Source organism: Scyliorhinus canicula, chromosome 5 (genome assembly GCF_902713615.1).
Source record: "Scyliorhinus canicula chromosome 5, sScyCan1.1, whole genome shotgun sequence".
Classification (NCBI taxonomy): Eukaryota; Metazoa; Chordata; class Chondrichthyes; order Carcharhiniformes; family Scyliorhinidae; genus Scyliorhinus; species Scyliorhinus canicula.
The window spans coordinates 178,850,483-178,869,891 of NC_052150.1; the positions used below are offsets into that span (position 1 = coordinate 178,850,483).

General features: G+C 48.0%; 1 protein-coding gene across 13 annotated transcripts in view; it reads left to right on the forward strand.

Annotated features, from left to right (window-relative positions):
- myo3a (myosin IIIA) overlaps nt 1-19,409 on the forward strand; it is a 556,810-nt gene that overhangs the window by 219,361 nt on the left and 318,040 nt on the right. For all 13 annotated transcript variants that reach the window (XR_005460772.1, XM_038798143.1, XM_038798142.1 and 10 more), the window contains 2 exons: nt 624-769; nt 7,592-7,657. Coding sequence is in view for 12 of the 13 variants with exons in the window: in XM_038798143.1 (XP_038654071.1) it covers nt 624-769; nt 7,592-7,657 (212 nt within the window). In the remaining variant the exon portion in view is untranslated. The remainder of the gene's footprint in view (nt 1-623; nt 770-7,591; nt 7,658-19,409) is intronic.

The following is a 19,409-nucleotide window of genomic DNA, read 5'->3' on the forward strand; positions in this document are numbered from 1 at the left end:
TTAATTGGAAAAAATGAATTGGGTACTCAAATTTTTTTTTAAAAACTCATAACCAAATTTACGAATGAAATAAAAACAAATTACTGCGGAAGCTGGAATCTGAAACCAAAAGAGAAAATGCTGGAAAATCTCAGCATGTCTGGCAATATCTGTAGGGGGACTAACTAGGGTATTTTGTATGAGTCAATTTTAAACTAACCAGTAACCATCCAAAAGCTTAAGATATAACTCATATTTCGGAGTTATTGCCCCATGAGGTACAATTCAACTGAAGTTACTGAGACCAGAAATCTTCCAGGAGGTTCCTACTCAGCAATCTAGCCCTTAATGACACTCAAAAAGAAGGAAGTCAGGAATTTGCACAGCGAAGTTAATTTAGAGGAACTGAAGTCATACAATTTACAGAAAAGCAAGTCTATAAAACATTGATTAGCTAGCACAATTCAACTTGTTTTGACCATGTATGCTGTAACTCTTGCAAATTTGAGATTTTCTGAAGGTGAACTGTAATAATATAAATATTAAAGATGTACACCATGAATTTAGCATTCCTTTCCTAGCGGTAATGTGCATTACTATCAATACTTGTTAACAGGATGCATGTTTGATTTCCTGGTGTTCAGGTAATAGCATGTGAACAGCAGCTGGATTCCAGTTACGATGTAAGATGTGATGTCTGGTCCTTGGGTATAACAGCCATTGAACTTGCAGACGGTAACCCTCCACTAACAGATCTACATCCAATGAGGGCACTCTTCAAGATACCCAGGTAATTCAGTTGTGTGTGTGATGAGGTTGGCTAAACCTCATAAATTGATTCTCCTGAGAAATAGAAGAATTCTCGGTGCAAGTAGGTGATTCCTCCTTTTGAATTTGAGGTGAAGCATTATCAGGGTCAGAAGCATTCACTCTGATTCTGTTACACATTGTTATTACAATTATACATACACTGTTGCTTATGATAGTAACATTGTATTCCTCACATTTTTGACGTTCATTGACAATTGACTCAATCCCAGACTGTTTAAAATAGTTTCTTCTTCCTTTCACTCCGCCTTTGCTATATATTAAAAGGACTTACTGAAATTTCTACAATCGCTGATGAGTGCTAATTGGATATCTCGCTCAGCAGGAGAATTAGGATTGTTTGCCTGAGAAATGGGTGAATTCTCACAAGTGCAGTTGGTAATTCCTTTCCTGTCTTTGAAAGCATTATTGGATCAAGCCTCAGAAACATTCACTCTGATCAAGTTACACCTGGCTTATAAATGCTCAAAGCACAAAAGTGTTTTTCCCTTCACTGACTATCCCTCATTTTCAATACGAATTGCCTCATCTTTTTAAGTGTGAACATTCAAGCCAGTGTTATGTGACTTAACTTGACATATGGTCTGATGGTGAATTCTGGAGAAAGGGACTACAGTGTGCCTCCTGTTGCTTTACTTAATTCCAATGCTTCAAAGCACAATGAAATCCCCAGTAAATTTGGAATTGCAATAGATACAATGGTGGAAACTATCCAGCAATGTGGAAAATTGCCCAGGTATGTCCTATCCTCAAAAAAGCGGGATAAATCCAACCCATCCAATTACCATTCCATCTGCTCTAAGTCATCACCAAAAAGATGGAAGGTGCCGTCGACAATGCCATCAAGCGGCACTTACTGAACAATAACTTGTAACATGTTTACTGATACTCAGTTTGGTTTTCATCAGAGCCACTCAGCTCCCAGCCTCATTACATTGACACCAAGGCAGCATTTGATCAAGTGTGACATCGATGAGCCCTAACAAAGCTGAGGTCAATGAGAATCGGAGGAAAACTTTCCACTGGGTGGAGTCATAACTTAGCACAATATAAGCTTGTTGTGGTTGTTGGAGGACAATCACGTCTGTCCCAGGCCATCACTTTGGGAGTTCCTCCTTGACCCAACCATCTTCATCAAGGAGCTTTCCACCATCATAAGGTCAGAAGCGAGGATGTTCACTAACACCATCCAAGACAAAGCAATCCACTTAATTGCTCCCACTTCCACAAACATTCAAACCCTCCACAACCAAGGAACAGTGGCAGTCATGTGTATTATCTACAAGATGCACTGCAGTAACTCACCAAGTTCGTCAGACAACAACATCCAAACCCATGACCACCACGATCTAGAAGGACAAGAGCAGATGCCTGGGAACCCCACCACCCTAATCAGGGATGTCAACATCCTGTAAATGATTTTTTTTTTAAATTGCATAATGTTCAGCACCATTCATAACTCTTCAGATACTGAAGCAGTCCATGCCCAGGTGCCACAAGACCTGGACAACATTCAGTCTTGGGCTAATAAGTGGCAAGTAACATTCGCACCACACTTGACCATCTCCAACATTGGAGAATCCAACAAACTCCCATTGCTTTCAGTGGAATTACCATCATTGAATTTCCCATTATCTAAATCCTGTGGGTTACCATTGACCAGAAGCTGAACTGGACTAGCCATGTTAATACTGTGGCTTCAGGAGCAGCTCTGAAACTGGGAATTCTGCAGTGAACAACTCACCTCCTGACTCCCCAAAGCCTGTTCACAATCTACAAGGCACAGGTGTGAAGTGTTAGAAGTGTAATGGAGTACTCTCCCCTTGCCTGGATGGCTGCAGCTCCAACAGCATTCAAGAAGTTGGACATAGTCCAAGACAACCCAGCATGCTTGATTGGCATCCCATTCACCACCTTCAACATTCACTCACTCCACCACTGGCACACAGTGGCAGCAGTATGTGCCCTCTGCAGCAACTCACCAAGGCTCCATTGACAACACCTTCCAAAACCAAGACCTCACAGTCACTAGGTCAGGAACGTCCTCCCGAATAGAACTGCGGGTATACCTACATAACATGGACTACAACAATTCAAGAAGGCAGCTCACCACAACCTTCTCAATGTTACTTAAGGATGAACTATAAAAATGCTGGCCTAGCCAGTGACGTCCACATCCTGTGATAAAGATTTTTTTTAAAACAGAAAATTCCTGTTGGCATCCTGATATGTAACAATTGCACTGCGAGCTTTTCCCGCAGGGGGTCAGTAGCTTGTCTTGTTCCATTTTCACATTATTGTATTCAATGCTTTTCACCCTTTCTGCCAAATATATTCTATGAAGTTCAGTTTTCCAGGCTGTATCCAACACTATGCAAAATCTGGAACTGAAATTTGTACAGTTAAACGGACACGACAGGTGAAGTCTATTTTTGTTAACAATAAAATAAAATTAAGCAAAGGACACATTTTATGCTAGAGATTCTTCATCAAAATGCATGGAAGACATTCATTACAATCCCGACAGAGACTGATAAAAGACAAGAGAAATAGGATCAGGTGTGAGCTATTTGGCCTATTGAGCCAGCTTGGCCATTCAGTAAGATAATGCCTGATCTGAATGTGGCTTTAACATCACTTTCCTGCCTACCGCCATAACCCTTCATTCCCTTGTTGATCAAAAATCTGTCTAATTCAGCGTTGAATATATTCAATAACCCAGCCTTCATTGCTCGCTGTGGGAGAGAATTCCAAAGACCCTCTAAGAGAACAGAGAAAATATAACCATCTGATAAAGCTGAGCATTTTGAACCTATTGAATAGTCCAGTGTTAAGGTGTAAAATAAATGCAAAATAATGGGCTTAGTGTGAATTACCACGCAAATAGGTCACAGAAAATAGATTGAAATGATACTCAATGAATCAGGCATTTTGCAGTTTATAATAATATTGGAGTCACAATGAACTGTACTGTGTAACAGCTCCACTTATTACATTTTTACAACTACCATTGCCAATGTTTGTTATTTAGAAGAACACCCTAGGATTAATTTTGTGATGTTATCACGATGTGATTTCAGAAATGTAAGAGGCACTGTTCTCAAACAGTGCACAGATTAACACATTTTAAGAAGGAAAAGAGGCAAAGATTGATGAATTATTTTTATTAAAATGTTGCACCTGAGCGAGTATTCATCTGTGTTTTGTTGATGCTTCCTATGGAATAAAAATGAGAAATGTTTGTTTTTTTGATCAGTCAGGGAATCTGCAGTAGATTGGTGGGAAGACTGTTAAAGGGAGAGCGCATGTGATCTTCAGTTATGATATTAAACACCTTGCAATCTTCAGCAGATTCCATGCGTCACCAGACCTAATCATAATTGGAGAATTTTGATTCAATTAATGCAATAAATCCAGAATAAAATCGAGGGGGCGATTGTCCAGTCTCATTGTGCACAGCACAAATCCTGCTATGTTGAAAGAATTGCAGGAGAGGTTGAGTAGACTGGGACTGAACTCGTTGGAATTTAGAAGGATGTGGTGGGATCTTATAGAAACGTATAAAATGATGAAGGGAATAGATAGGATCGATGCGGGCAGGTTGTTTCCACTGGCGGGTGAAAGCAGAACTAGGGCGCATAGCCTCAAAATAAGGGGAAGTAGATTTAGGATTGAGTTTAGGAGGAACTTCTTCACCCAAAGGGATGTGAATCTATGGAATTCCTTGCCCAGTGAAGCAGATGAGGCTCCTTCATTAAATGTTTTTAAGATAAAGATAGATAATTGTTTGAAGAATAAAGGGATTAAGGGGTATAGTGTTCGGGCCGGAAAGTGGAGCTGAGTCCAAAAAAAGGTCAGCCATGATCTCATTGAATGGCGGAGCAGGCTCGAGGGGCCAGATGGCCTACTCCTGCTCCTAGTTCTTATGTTCTTATATAAAACAGGATCTGTGCTGGGTATAAGCCTCTTGGAGTGACACGGTGGTGCAGTAGTTAGAATTGTTGCCTCATGGCGCCGAGGACCTGGGTTCAATCCCGGCCCCGGATCACTGACCGTGTGGAGTTTGGCACATTCTTCCCGTGTCTGCGTGGGTCTCATCCCCACAACCCTAAGATGTGCAGGGTAGGTGGATCGGTCTCGCTAAATTGCCCTATAATTTGAAACAAAATAATTGGGTTGATGATGATTTATGAATATCCTTTCGGGAAATAAATATGTCGTCCTTACCCGGTTTGGTTTAGGTGCGACTCCAGGCCCTCAACAATGCGGAGGACTCTTTCTCAAGCGCCCTCTGAAATAGCCTAGCAATCCACTCATTTGTTGCTCCCACCTTCGCAAGGATAATTAGGGAAAGGTATTACATGCTTCATGTATAAAATTAATTCAATTAATTGAACATTTCAAAACTGAGATTGCTAAGATTGTTGTTGGCTAAGGTTGAGGGAAGGTTTAGGCTAGATGGAGTTAAGATACAAATCAGTCATGAGCTAATTGAATTGTGGAACAGGCTTGAGAGATTCAATGACCTATTTCTGTGTTCCTCTGGTCAAACCACACACTGAGTATTACATCTAGTTGCTGAGCCACAAGGGAGACCTTCACATTCTGCAGTCTCAGAGGTTCTGTCTTAAGAGGAAAGACTGAAGAAATTTGGACCTTTTGGTCTTGAAAGGTGGCCCCTGAGAACTGATCAAATGAAAGGATATGATTGTAAATATTGAAAGTTAAACCTGGAAGTTAAAGTAAATGATAAACAGGTCAGGTTTAAAGCACTGTTGTGAAAGTTTAGTGCTGACGTCAGGAATGTCTCTTTCACACAAAGAATCGGCAGTGTACTTCTGATATAACAATGGAATTGGAAACGCTAGAATCATTTAAGAGCCAATTTGATTATGTAATGAGAGGACTATGGGGTTTTCTGGGTACATGAACAAAATAAGCTGAACGGCCTCTTCCACAATTAGATAATGATCTTGCGATGGTAGCATGACAACTAATAGCCCTAGCTTCTTTCCAATCACTCACTATCCCTTCAGCCTTTGCCTCAGTTTCCCCCAATCTACAGCTTTTTCTAAAATTACGAACACGCAAATACCAGGACATCAACTAAGAATTATTCGGGGTAAACGTACTCAGAAGTGTACCTCAAAGGATTTTTGCACAATTGTGTGTTTAACAGTCCTCATAAAATGTTCGAGCTTCCTAATCAGATTTTGATATCCTTGGAATTCTGTAATTGCTTAGTATCTGTTATTTTACATTTTTTATGGACGACAGAACAATTCTTTTAACCCCAAATGTTGTGCTATTTGAATGTAATGATCTCACGGTTTTGAAGGGCATTGTCTTCGTGGAAAAGTATATATTTCCAATGAAGGAAATCATGTTGACTCATTGTCACGCCACATTTCCTGATGTCATGATGACACAAAATTAATGAAGTCTCTTCTGCCTTCTTCTTCTCTAAAGAAATGAAGTATTTGACAAACTCTTTTCCATAACATCACTGCCACAATAAAGTTGTGCGCAATGGGTTAGCGTGTTCGGCTGTGAACCGAATGGTTGGCGGTTTGATCCCACCCAGGGACGCAGTGACTTTTGGGGCAGCACGGGAGAACAGTGGATAGCATTGTTGCTTCACAACTCCAGGGTCCCAGGTTCGATTCCCTGCTTGGGTCACTGTCTGTGTGGAGTCTGCACGTTCTCCCTGTGTCGGCATCGGTTTCCTCTGGGTGCCCCGGTTTCCTCCCACAAGTCCTGAAAGACATGCTGTTAGGTAATTTGGACATTCTGAATTCTCCTTCTGTGTACCCGAACAGGCGCTGAATTGTGGCGACTAGGGGCTTTTCACAGTAACTTCATTGCAGTGTTAATGCAAGCCTACGTGTGACAATAAAGATTAGTATATTATTATATGTTAGGTTGAAATACACTGAAGGATTGGCTCAGGCTGCAGTTTAGCAAAACAGACGTTTGCAGCACCACTGAATGCAGTTTCACAGTTCAATATAAAATCCAAAAGACTAGTAAAAGGGTCATTTTATTTTAAATTTTTACTTAATAATAATAATAATAATAATAATAATAATAATAATAATCGCTTATTGTCACAAGTAGGCTTCAATTAAGTTACTGTGAAAAGCCCCAAGTCGCCACATTCCTTAATTCTTAAAGCTACAATGCCAATGTGCAGAGTAGACAGGGCAAGTCCTTAATCCATCTCATTGCTTGCTCCAAAAACCAATTCAAATTGAATCCAATTCATGGTCTCCACAAGTATCAGAGCAGTAGCAGTAAATCATTGAAGATTAATACCATTACTCACCACCTTAATACCCTATTAAATAGAACAGTTACTGTTGCAATGTCAAATGTCTTTGTATAGTTAAAATGACATCAGAACTACTTAAAATAAAGTAATTCTATGGTAAGAACACATCATTTATTTGTGCTTTCAGAAAACCACTTAACCTGCAGATATAGTTGATTGGAGATTAATAGACCATCAACTGCAGCTACATTTGAAAGACATGCATGAGCAATGGCGGAGGCGCAGAACTATATTTGGCACTCAGTGATTGTGTATCCCTCGGCTTATATATCTGTGTGGGTGGCAAAAAGAATAAGACATAAATGAGGTATAATGGCACTAACGGCTAAGTCCTTCAAGCTGAGGAGTCAATTACTTTGCAATGATCATTTGTAGACATATCCTTCATTATTGCAGTATTCTGGAATTTACCACTTCGAAAACTCTAATATTTCTTTGTTCTTCTTTCCTCAGAAATCCACCTCCAAAACTGCATCAGCCAGAACTATGGTCAGAATTGTTTAATGATTTTATTACCATGTAAGTGATATCATTAGATCTCTGGAATTCTCTTAGGTTAAAGGCTGGTGCCATCAAAATGGTGTTATGGTCCATACAAGACACTGTACATGAGCAAAGTGCAGCAAAAGTGTGTTTCATACCCTCATCTCTGAGATATTACATTATTTGCACTAAGAAAAGACCAAAAACAGCCTTAGATTCATAAAACATTGACAGCCAATCCTAGGCTTCCCTTATGAGATACAATCAATTCACTGTGAGACTGTGAGAACAAGTGAACATAAGGCTTTATTATCCAGGAACTCGCCTGCCAGTGTCTGCTGTACAAATGAGTGCCACCCACAGGTTGCCGGTCTATATATCGCCCTGGGGAGGGCGGAGCCAGAGGTGGAGCCCACCAGGGTTCCAGTACAGTACCTGGAAGTAGACAGTATTATCATTTACTGGTCATAGGTCACAGCACTATACAGACAGTTCATACTTAGGTGAATACATTCAGGGGCTGGTTTGAAATGAAATGAAAATCGCTTATTGTCACGAGTAGGCTTCAATGAAGTTACTATGAAAAGCCCCTAGTCGCCACATTCCGGCGCCTGTCCGGGGAGGCTGGTACGGGTATGGTTTAGCACACTGGGCTAAATCACTGGCTTTGAAAGCAGACCAAGGCAGGCCAGCAGCACGGTCGAATTCCCGTACCAACCTCCCCAAATAGGTGCCGGAATGTGGCGACTAGGGGCTTTTCACAGTAACTTCATTTGAAGCCTACTTGTGACAATAAGCGATTTTGATTTCATTTCACCTTAATAAAGTGCTGGAAAATCTCAGCAGGTCTGGCAGCTCCCAAAGAAGAGACATTTTGGATGCAAAACATTTAACTCTGTTTCCAGCACAGCTGTTGCCAGACCCCTGGGTTTAGTCAACACTTTCTATTTTTAATTTCAGATCTCCAGAATCTGCAGTTTTATGCCTTTATCCAAGGCTGCCTTTAGGTCTCACTTTCTCAGCAATCATACTCTCTACTTCTGTAGCCTTAATAAGCCTGTTTTATACAGATTTACACAAATACTGATTTATACAAGTAGTTCAGGCTCAAACTCATGTATCCGTAAGTTGCTGAAAATTGTGTTCTCATGGTATATGACATCAGCTGTGCTTTTTAACCGTGTTGCATGGTGTTGAGCTTCTTGAGTGTTGTTGGAGCTGCACTCATCCAGGCAAGTGAAGAATATTCCATCAGACTCCTCCTGACTTGTGCCTTGTAGGTGGTGGACAGGCATTGGGGATTCGGGAGATAAGTTACTTACATTAGAATTTCCAGCCTCTGACCTGCTCTTAAACCCACAGTATTTATGAAGCTGGGACAGTTCAGTTTCTAGTCAAAGGTGACTCTCAGGATGTTGATGGAGGGGGATTAAGCAATGGTTCTATCTCTTTTGTTGGAGATGCTCATTGCCTGGCACTTGAGTGGCGTGAACGTTATTGCCATTTATTAGGCCAACCCTGAAGGTTGTCCAAGTCTTGCTGCATGTGGACATGGGCTGCTTCAGTGGCTGACAAGTTCTGAGCATTACTGAGATTGTAATAATCAGCGAACATCCCAACTTCTGAGCTTAATGATGGTGGGAAGGTCATTGATGAAACAATTGAAGATGGTTGGGCCTAGCTCATTGTCCTAAGGAACTCATGCAGTAGTGTGCAGCGGCTCAGAAGATTGGCTCCAACAACTACAAATGTAATAACATCAGGGGCGCGATTTTCCGCTCCAACAGCAGAGTGTCGGCGCCGGAGCCAAAATGTGAGTGTGGCCCTCCGCGGTGGGCACCGGTTCCGGGACCCCATTCTGCGCCGTACAAGGGGGCCAGCAGGGGTGCAGCGGAAAGTGCGTGGGCACGGCCTCAGAACAGCAATGGAGACACGGCGCCACGCACATAAGGCGACGCGAGCGCACAGGCTGCCGATGGAGCAACATGGCGCTACGCTGAGCAGCGCCACAGTTCACAGACCACGACCTGGAGACGCTCCTGGACGCTCTCGAGGAGAGGAGAGGGTGTCTATACCCTGGACCCGGCCAACGTGGCCCGGCATCTGCGGAGGGAGGTGGGCGCGGCCGTCAGTGCCATCGCGTTGACACCCAAGACTGGCGAGCAGTGCCGCAAAAAGCTCAACGACCCACTGAGGGCAGCCAGGGTGAGTACCCAGCAGTGTGCCCATGGCACTAACCGCCCTACCCCTCACATGTGCAACACCCACCTCCTCCCCAGGCGGACGGTACAACCACAGCCATGACCCGCATGGCTGCAGCCACCTATGCGAGCCGCGTTGGCCGTGTGCCCTGTGCACCCATGCCAACATGGATCCAACTACATGCATCTGACCGCCTAACAATGCTGTCATTTCCCCCCCCCCCCCCCGGAGAAGAGCGTCCATAACCAGCCCGAACGAACCTGACTTGCGGCCCCTCTCCGTGCACGAGCAGAGGGCACTGGACATAGCTGGTGCACCCGAGGACCAGGAGATTGCCCATGCCGTGATCGGGGGCCGCCACCAAGTGAGATCCCCCCCCCGCCTGGCCCCTTTCCCCTCAGCACTCTCCCCTCAGCACTCCCCCCTCAGCACTCCCCCCTCACCCCATATCGCTACCCACACCCCCCCACTACCTGCCGAACCATGATGGCGTATTGTGTGTTGCAGGGCCACGCGGTGGCCGACCCGGAGCACCTGGCGGACATCGCCCGCATCCAGCGCCTGGACGGCCAGCCGACGCAGATCAACCGGGCGCATCAGGCTTACACCGCCCCCGGCCACTGCCTGGGGGGCCAGCCAGCAGGGACTCTAGCAGCGATGGGGAGGGCGGCTCCAACAACAGCCCCCGGCCCAGTCCAGTGATGACATGACGACCCAGGACACCAGCACACAGGGGACAGACAGGCACGACACGACGACACAGGACACAAGCACACAGGGCACAGACAGACACGCCACAGGACACAAGCACACAAGGCACAGACAGACACGCCACAGGACACAAGCACACAGAGCACAGACAGGCACGGCACGGTGACACAGGACACAAGCACACAGGGGACAGACAGACATGAAAGAACACAACACGACACAACCATGGAGGGGACGAACATACGGGACATGGCACCCCAGAGTAGCCCTGACCGCAGGTCTGATGAAGACACCGAGGTTGCGTCACAGTGTCCCCTGCACACTCTGCCATAGTTGGCCATGTTAGTTATGAGGCTTCTGGGACATTAACTGGTGCGCACCACACAGCCGATCCGGTACAGTAGGTGGAGGTAGGAGCAGCCGAGGGGCCGGACAGTCGGTGGGCAGCCCAGCCCCGGCAAACACCTGTCGCTCAGATGGGTCCCGGGTTCCTGGAGTTCCCCCGCCCACACATATACCCGATGTATTCAGGGACCCAGGGGCGTGACAGTGTGACAGCCGGTTTGCAGCACCTGCCAACGCAAGTGCAGGAGTGCATCCATGTCCAGGAGCAGGAAATGGTGCCGGTCATGAGTGCCACACAGGCCAACACCGCACGGGTGGCATCCGTGGTGGAGACGGCATGGGACTGAGTTTGCAGGGCCTGGGGCTATCTGTGCATGCGTCCTCCACGGCCCAGGACAGGGCTGCCGTCTTACAGGTAGCCATGAGCCAGGGCCAGCTGACCCACCTGGTACGGTCTCAGCAGTCCATGGCCCAGTCCCAGTAGGCTATCGCTGAGAGCATCAGCACCATTGCCCGGGTGATGGACGGCGTTGTACAGAGCCAGACAGGGGTGACGGCCTCCCTGAGCTCCATGGCTGCGAATGTTCAGACCCTGTTCGATACCAGCACTGGCCTCCAGGACTGGCAGTGCCAGGTGATGGTGGTGCCCTGGGTGCTGGATCCGCTCGCACCCCCATCCCATGGAGAGCCCCGGGGGCCATCGGGCACGCCAAGGGGAGGTGCTGGGGCCCATTCTGGCTCCCCTTGCGGGGGGGGGGGGGGGGGTGCCAGAACTCCGCGCCACCTCTTACTCCTCCCGTACTGTCCCTGGTGCATCTAGTGGGCAGCGGGCAGAACAGGATAGCACCACACGATCCCAATTGCCCGAGGTGCAGCCTGGCCCATACAGGCTGAGCTGCACCAGGAAACGGCCGCCAAAGGGGACCGTAGTCACAGGGCAGGAATCACAGGAGTCCACCTCCAGTTCTGCTGTACGGTCTGGGGGAACACCAAGACATAGTCATAGGGCCCGGAAGGCCAGAAAGGAAGACACTGATGAATATGTTGGCATGGGTGCAGGGCACAGAATAGTTAGATGGGCAGGGGCACATGTACAGGACGTCTGTTATTAAACGAATTCCACACCTATGTCAGCTGCCTCTGTACTCTGTCTGATGTGGGCGGGGACTGTGTGCCAGTGTGTGTGAGGGGCGCTGGGATAGAAGTTGAGCTCTGGTGCGTGTGACCTGAGGCCCCCCCCCCCCCCCCCCCCCCCAATCCCCTCGGTTCTCCCACGCCAACCCGCCCCCAGCCATACGCCAGGGCCATGGGATGCAGTGTCTGGGCCGTGTGCTGCTCCACCCAGCTGGAGGGTCTTGATGTGCCCATGAGTCAGACATTGTCGAACGATGTATGGCTCAGAGCCCATCGCACGGCGGTCTGTCATCATCTTCCATACCTTGTACCAGACCCGCTTACACCATCAACCGTTTGCCCCCATCCCGTTGTGCCGCAGGTGAATATGTCATGGAGGGGTCGTATGCATGTGGGTGATGTGGTGATGTGGGAGGTGAGGGTGGTCGGTGGTGTGGGGGGTGAGGGTGGTCAGTGGTGTGGGAGGTGAGGGTGGTCGGTGGTGTGGGAGGTGAGGGTGGTCGGTGGTGTGGGAGGTGAGGGTGGTCAGTGGTGGGGAGGTGAGGGTGGTCAGTGGTGTGGGAGGTGAGGGTGGTCGGTGGTGTGGGAGGTGAGGGTGATCGGTGGTGGGGGAGGTGAGGGTGGTCAGTGGTGTGGGAGGTGAGGGTGGTCGGTGGTGGGGGAGGTGAGGGTGGTCGGTGGTGTGGGAGGTGAGGGTGGTCGGTGGTGGGGGAGGTGAGGGTGATCGGTGGTGGGGGAGGTGTGGGAGGTGAGGGTGGTCGGTGGTGTGGGAGGTGAGGGTGGTCGGCGGTGTGGGAGGTGAGGGTGGACGGTGGTGGGGGAGGTGAGGGTGGTCGGTGGTGGGGGAGGTGAGGGTGGTCGGTGGTGGGGGAGGTGAGGGTGGTCGGTGGTGGGGGAGGTGAGGGTGGTCGGTGGTGGGGGAGGTGAGGGTGGTCGGTGGTGTGGGGGGTGAGGGTGGTCGGTGGTGGGGGAGGTGAGGGTGGTCGGTGGTGGGGGAGGTGAGGGTGGTCGGTGGTGTGGGAGGTGAGGGTGGTCCGTGGTGTGGGAGGTGAGGGTGGTCGGTGGTGGGGGAGGTGAGGGTGGTCGGTGGTGGGGGAGGTGAGGGTGGTCGGTGGAGGGGGAGGAGAGGGTGGTCGGTGGTGGGGGAGGTGAGGGTGGTCGGTGGTGGGGAGGTGAGGTTGGTCGGTGGTGGGGGAGGTGAGGGTGGTCGGTGGCGGGGGAGGTGAGGGTGGTCGGTGGTGGGGGAGGTGAGGGTGGTCGGTGGTGGGGGAGGTGAGGGTGGTCGGTGGCGGGGGAGGTGAGGGTGGTCGGTGGTGTGGGAGGTGAGGGTGGTCGGTGGTGGGGGAGGTGAGGGTGGTCGGTGGCGGGGGAGGTGAGGGTGGTCGGTGATGGGGGAGGTGAGGGGGTTGGTGTGGGGGGTGAGGGTGGTCGGTGGTGGGGGAGGTGAGGGTGGTCGGTGGTGGGGGAGGTGAGGGTGGTCGGTGGTGTGGGAGGTGAGGGTGGTCGGTGGTGGGGGAGGTGAAGGTGGTCGGTGATGGGGGAGATGCCGAACGCTGCTGTCTGTGCCCATGCCCATCACTGTTGACCCCCATCGTGGTCGCCAGAACGTACAGCTACCAGCGACACCCGTGCCTGCTGGCCCAGCTGGCGGCACTGGGCAGCCTCCTGTTGCCGTCCATCCCCCATGTCCCGTGCATCTGCTTCCCCATTGCCATCCCCCTCATCTGAAGAAGAGTTCCCCTCACCCTGACCATCCTCCTCCTCCGCCTCCAGCACATCACCCCTCTGCTGGGCTATGTTGTGCAGGATGCAGCAGACCACGACGATGTGGCCGACGGGTACTGGAGGGCTCCCCCAGAGTAGCTTGGGCACCTGAAGCGCATCTTCAGCAGCCCAAAGCACCTCTCGACCGCACTCCTGGTCACTGCATGGGCATCATTGTAGCGGCGCTCCGCGTCGGACTGTGGCCTCCGGATAGGCATCATCAGCCACGACCACAACGGGTAACCCCTGTCACCTAGCAACCAGCCCTACAGGTGGGAGAGGGGGTGTCCCTCAGACATGGCGGGGATGAACGATTGGAAGAGTATAAAAGAGTCATGCACACTGCCAGGGTACCTTGACCCTTTCCTCCGACGTGGGCTGCCTGGCCATGTGCACTCCATCGATCAGCCCCTGCACCATGGGTATCTGGGGAATAATGCCGAAACCCACTGCGCGGGCGTCCTGGTGGGCGCGGTCCACAGGAAACTATATGAAATGAAATGAAAATGAAATAAAAATGAAAATCGCTTATTGTCACGAGTAGGCTTCAATGAAGTTACTGTGAAAAGCCCCTAGTCGCCACATTCCGGCAGCAGTCTGGGGAGGCTGGTACGGGAATTGAACCATGCTGCTGGCCCGCTTGGTCTGCTTTAAAAGCCAGCAATTTAGTCAAGTGAGCTAAACCAGCCAGCGCGACTGGCTGACGCTGCTTTATACCATGTTAGAACTGCGCCGGTGTAACATCCGGTCATGCCGGGCGGGATTTCGACCCATCCAGCCCAGAGAATCCCTGCTCCAGCGGAGAATCGCCGCTGCGACTGTTTTCGGCGATTCTCCAAGTGGCCGGTCGCCATGCGCGGGTGCCCGTTTTGCCACGCATCGGAGAATGGCGTGCCGGTGAGAGGTCGGAGAATTCTGTTCTGGTATTGCATCTTATTCACATTCATTATGGGGCAGCACAGTAGCACAATGGTTAGCACTGTGGCTTCACTGCATCGGGGTCTCGGGTTCGATTCCACGCTGGATCACTGTCTGTGCGGAGTCTGCACGTTCTCCCCGTGTCTGCCTGGGTTTCCTCCGGGTGCTCCGGTTTCCTAGCACAGTCCAAAGATGTGCAGGTGAGGTGGATTGGCCATGATAAATTGCCCTTAGTGACCAAAAAGTTTTGGAGGGGTTATTGGGTTACGGGGATAGGGTGGAAGTGAGTGGGTTGGTGCAGACTTGATGGGCCGAATGGCCTCTTTCTGCACTGTATGTTCTATGTTCTATTATTGAGTGTATGCATTTGTGCCTCTACATTCTCATTCTAGATGAAGGGAGGGGGTCTCCATGTGGCCCCGATGTTGGGATTCCCAGAATTGCCATCTATTTCCGGCCCTGCCCCGGGAACGTGACCACGCGGGCCCGCCTGCAGATTTTTTTCCGCACAGAGTGCTGGATTATGTGCTGAGAAAAGGTGGCTGTGCAAGGCCAGCTGCACACTGGTTTTCTCACCTCAGCCAGCTCTCTGTACAGAGAATGGAAAATTCGGCCCACCCTGTCTGCTTTTAATGCAGCCCGACCAGCATAAATAGAGTAACACTGACACTTATGTTTTGTACAGGGACACTGATTGTACTTTTGAGGTACCAAGGGAAGGTCTTCCCTGGAAGTCTTTTAAATAATATTTTGTTTAAATCAATTCAACCTATTTTTCTTTAATTTTTGATATCTGCAAGCGTCTTTCACAGTTTCATTCCCAGCTTCAAGAAATTTATTTTTGTTCATCCATAAACGTATAAGATTTTAACATCATTTATTTGTGTATTATAAAGTGACACTCATGTACCGGCCAGTTATCCTGGGACTCATTCGGAAAGCCAGCCCCAGATCCTTTTGTTGTTTTAATTATTGTGCAACTGACTCCAGAAGAACACCGTGGGCTGCTGCCACACCTGGCTCACCATCAAACCCAATTCACCACTACACCCCACCCCCAACCTTGCAACTAATCTCCCCACCCTGTCATTCTGGATAACTGCCGGCTAAATTTGCTCCACTGATGTAATTCACCAGGCAGCCACCAAAGATCAAGATTCACCCCTTGGGCAGCACAGTGGCCTAGTGGTTAGCACAGCTGCCTCACGGCACTGAGGTCCCAGGTTCGATCTCGGCTCTGGGTCACTGTCCGTGCGGAGTTTGCACATTCCCCCCGTGTTTGCGTGCGTTTCGCCCCCACAACCCAAAAAATGTGCAGAGTAGGTGGATTGGCCACGCTAAAATTGCCCCTTAATTGGAAAAAATAATTGGGTAATCTAAATTTTTAAAAAAAGATTCACCCCTTAATATCTTCGGCTCACCTTCATCACTAAAATTGCCCAGAGGTAATATTTTCACCCTGATTTGTTTGTCTATTTGTCTGCCAATCATATTTCAAAAATTAATGGACAGATTTCAGTGGAAAAACATGGCAATCACATAGTTAGGGCTCAATGAAGAACTTATTAGTTTTTGGTGAAGATCTGGATCTGGATCTTCAAACTTTCTAAAGGATCCAATAACATTGGTCAATAAGATGAATTTACCTTTTAGAATGTAGTGGATTGCTTTATTTAGAATGTTGTTGATTATTTTAGGAGGCTGTGAATTGTCTCAGCTGCTGTGGCGGAATTTGTCACAGCTGTCAGAATGTGAGTAGAGTTTTCAGAGCAAGTTGTTGCACATAGAATGGCTTGAAGCCTCCTCAGTGAGATGGAAGCTCTTCATAAAACGATTTATTTTTCCAGTTGTAATTACTGAGCATCAACCACGGGGGGAATAGCCTCAACAAAGAGCTACATAATGTTAATAACATTGAGTTAACACAGCATGGCGGCAGTATGTGGTCTAGTGATTTTCTCATCTCTTCACGTCTGTACACCTCTAGAAAACAGGGACATTTGCAGTAACTAAAATGATGTCAATTCTAACAACAAGTTAATGTGCGATGGTGAAATTCATAATGCAACTTGTGCTAGTTGCCCTGACTGCGCATCCAAGACATTGATTTTTACCAGTTCAGAACTTACTAAGATTCACAGCTGAAGAGTTGGTTTCCTCCCACAAGTCCCGAGTCCCAAAAGGCGAGCGTGTTAGAGAATGTGGACAATCTGAATTCTCCCTCCGTGTACCCAAACAGATGCCGGTGTGTCGCGATTCGGGGGTTTTCACAGTAACTTTATTGCAGTGTTAATGTAAGCCTACTTGTGACAATAAAAAGATTATTATTATTATATTATTATTCTCTCAGTGTGATTGCTATTACTACTGCTGCCTTTCGTTTTTGAGCTGGTATCACATTCTGGGGGTTCAGTATTGGTTGTATATTGCTGGCAGCAGAGGCACCATTCACATTATATTGGGTTCCTTTTCCAATTAATAATGGCCACTTGAGTGAAGTTCCAAGGAAGATCAGCCAGTTGGGCACCAGATCCAGGAGCTTGCGCCCCAGTGTTTGAATGCTCGTCATGTTCTCTCACCTTATCAGCCTTTGAGTTGGATTGAACAGCACGCTTTCATTTCTCTTCTGGCTTTTTGGCAATACAAACAGGGATCAGCTCTGCAGCCTATTCTATGAAGTAGACTGTTATCTCTTCAAGGAATTCAATGAAGTTGTCAAGCAGGACTTTCACTTTGACTGTCGGCTGCTTGCTATGGATTATTTCTCACCGACTCAAATTACTCACTAGTTTCAACATAACGTGGCTGAGGATCCTTGGAGCCATTGAAATTACCTGTACCACTTGGGACACCTAGTCGAGGAAGACATTTCAAGCACATATCTCCCAAAATTATAGGAATGCTGATTCATGTAATTGCATCCTTGTATTTTGATCTCTATTCTGCGGGATCTACTTACACCGTGTGGAAGATTTATACATCAGATTCATCCTGGAGTCCTGATTGCTGGGCGGTAGCACGATCAGGGCCATGGAAATGTCTGGTGCAGGAAACCGATCTCTCGCCCTATTCACTTTATTATTAAGTGTGTATTTAAGTGTGGGATGGAAAGAAGTTGCCACACTGGGAATTTTGGATTTGGATTTATTGTCACATGTATCGAGGTACAGTGAAAAGTACTGTTCTGCATACAGTTCAGGAAGATCATTCCATACATAAAAAAACATAAGACATACAATAAATAAACAATGTAAATACATAGACATCGGGTGAAGCATTCAGAGTTTACTGCTACTCAGTAGAGAAGATGTGTCGAGAGATCAGTTCAGTCCATAAGAGTGTCAGCAGGGAAGAAGCTGTTTTTGAATCTGTTAGTGCGTGTTCTCGGACTTTTGTATCTCCTACCCAAAGGAAGAGACTGGAAGAGATAATATCCCGGGTGGGAGGGGTCTTTGATTATGCTGCCCACTTTCCCAAGGCAGCGGGAAGTGTGGACAGAGTTAATGGATGCGAAGCGGGTTTGCGTGATGGAATGGGCTGCGTTCACAACTCTCTGTAGTTTCTTGTGGTCTTGAGCTAAGCAGTTGCCACATCAGGCTGTGATGCAGCCTGGGATAGGGTGCTTTCTATGGTGCATCTGTAAAAATTGGTAAGAGTTAATGTGGATATGCTTAATTTCCTGAGAAAGTATAGGCGCTGTTGTGCTTTCTTTGTCGTAGTGATGTGCACATCTGGGAATTTGAAGCTGTCAACATCTCCACCTTGGCAACTTTGATGCAGACAGCGGTGTGTCCGCTGCTTCGCTTCCTGAAGTCAATGACCAACTCCTTAGTTTTACTGACATTGAGGGAGAGATTGTTGTTGTTACACCACACCACTAGGTTCTCTATCTCCCTCCTATACTCTGACTCATTGTTTGAGATCCAACCCACTACAGTCGTGTCATCAGGAAACTTGTAGATGGAGTTGGAGCCACATTTTGCCACACAGTCGTATATGTATAGGGAGTATAGTAGGGGGCCACGAATGCAGTTTTGCGGGGCCCCAGTATTGAGGACTACTGCACACGAGGTGTTATTGTTTATCCTTACTGATTGTGGTCTGTGGGTCAGGAAGTCGAGGATCCTGTTGCAGAGGGAGGTGCCGAAACCTAGCGTTTGGAGTGTTGATAAGAGCTTGGCTGGGATTATGATGTGGAAGGCGAAGCTGTAGTCAATAAATAGGAGTCTGATGTAGGAGTCCTTGTTATCGAGATGTTCCAAGGATGAATGTAGGGCCAGGGGACTGGTGTCTGCTGTGGATCGGTTGTGGCGGTATGCAAATTGGAGTGGATCAAGACATTCTGGGAGTATGGAGCTGATGTGTCCCATGACCAACCTCTCGAACCACTTCATAATGATTGATGTCAAGGCCCAGTGGATGGTAGCCATTGAGGTACGTTGCCTGGTCCTTCGTTGGCACTGGTTTCATGGTGGTCTTCTTGAAGCAGGTGGAAACATTGGAACGGAGTAGGGAGAAGTTGAAGATGTCCACAAACACACCCACCAGTTGTTCCATGTAGGATATGAGTGCACAACCTGTTGCTTTCCGAGGGTTCGCTTTCAAGAAGACCAATCTGACTTTGGAAGTTATGACGGATGGTATGGATGTGTATGAGGCTGCTGGGGCAGTTGACAATGGTTTGCTGGTTTCCTGCTCAAAACGAGCATAGAAT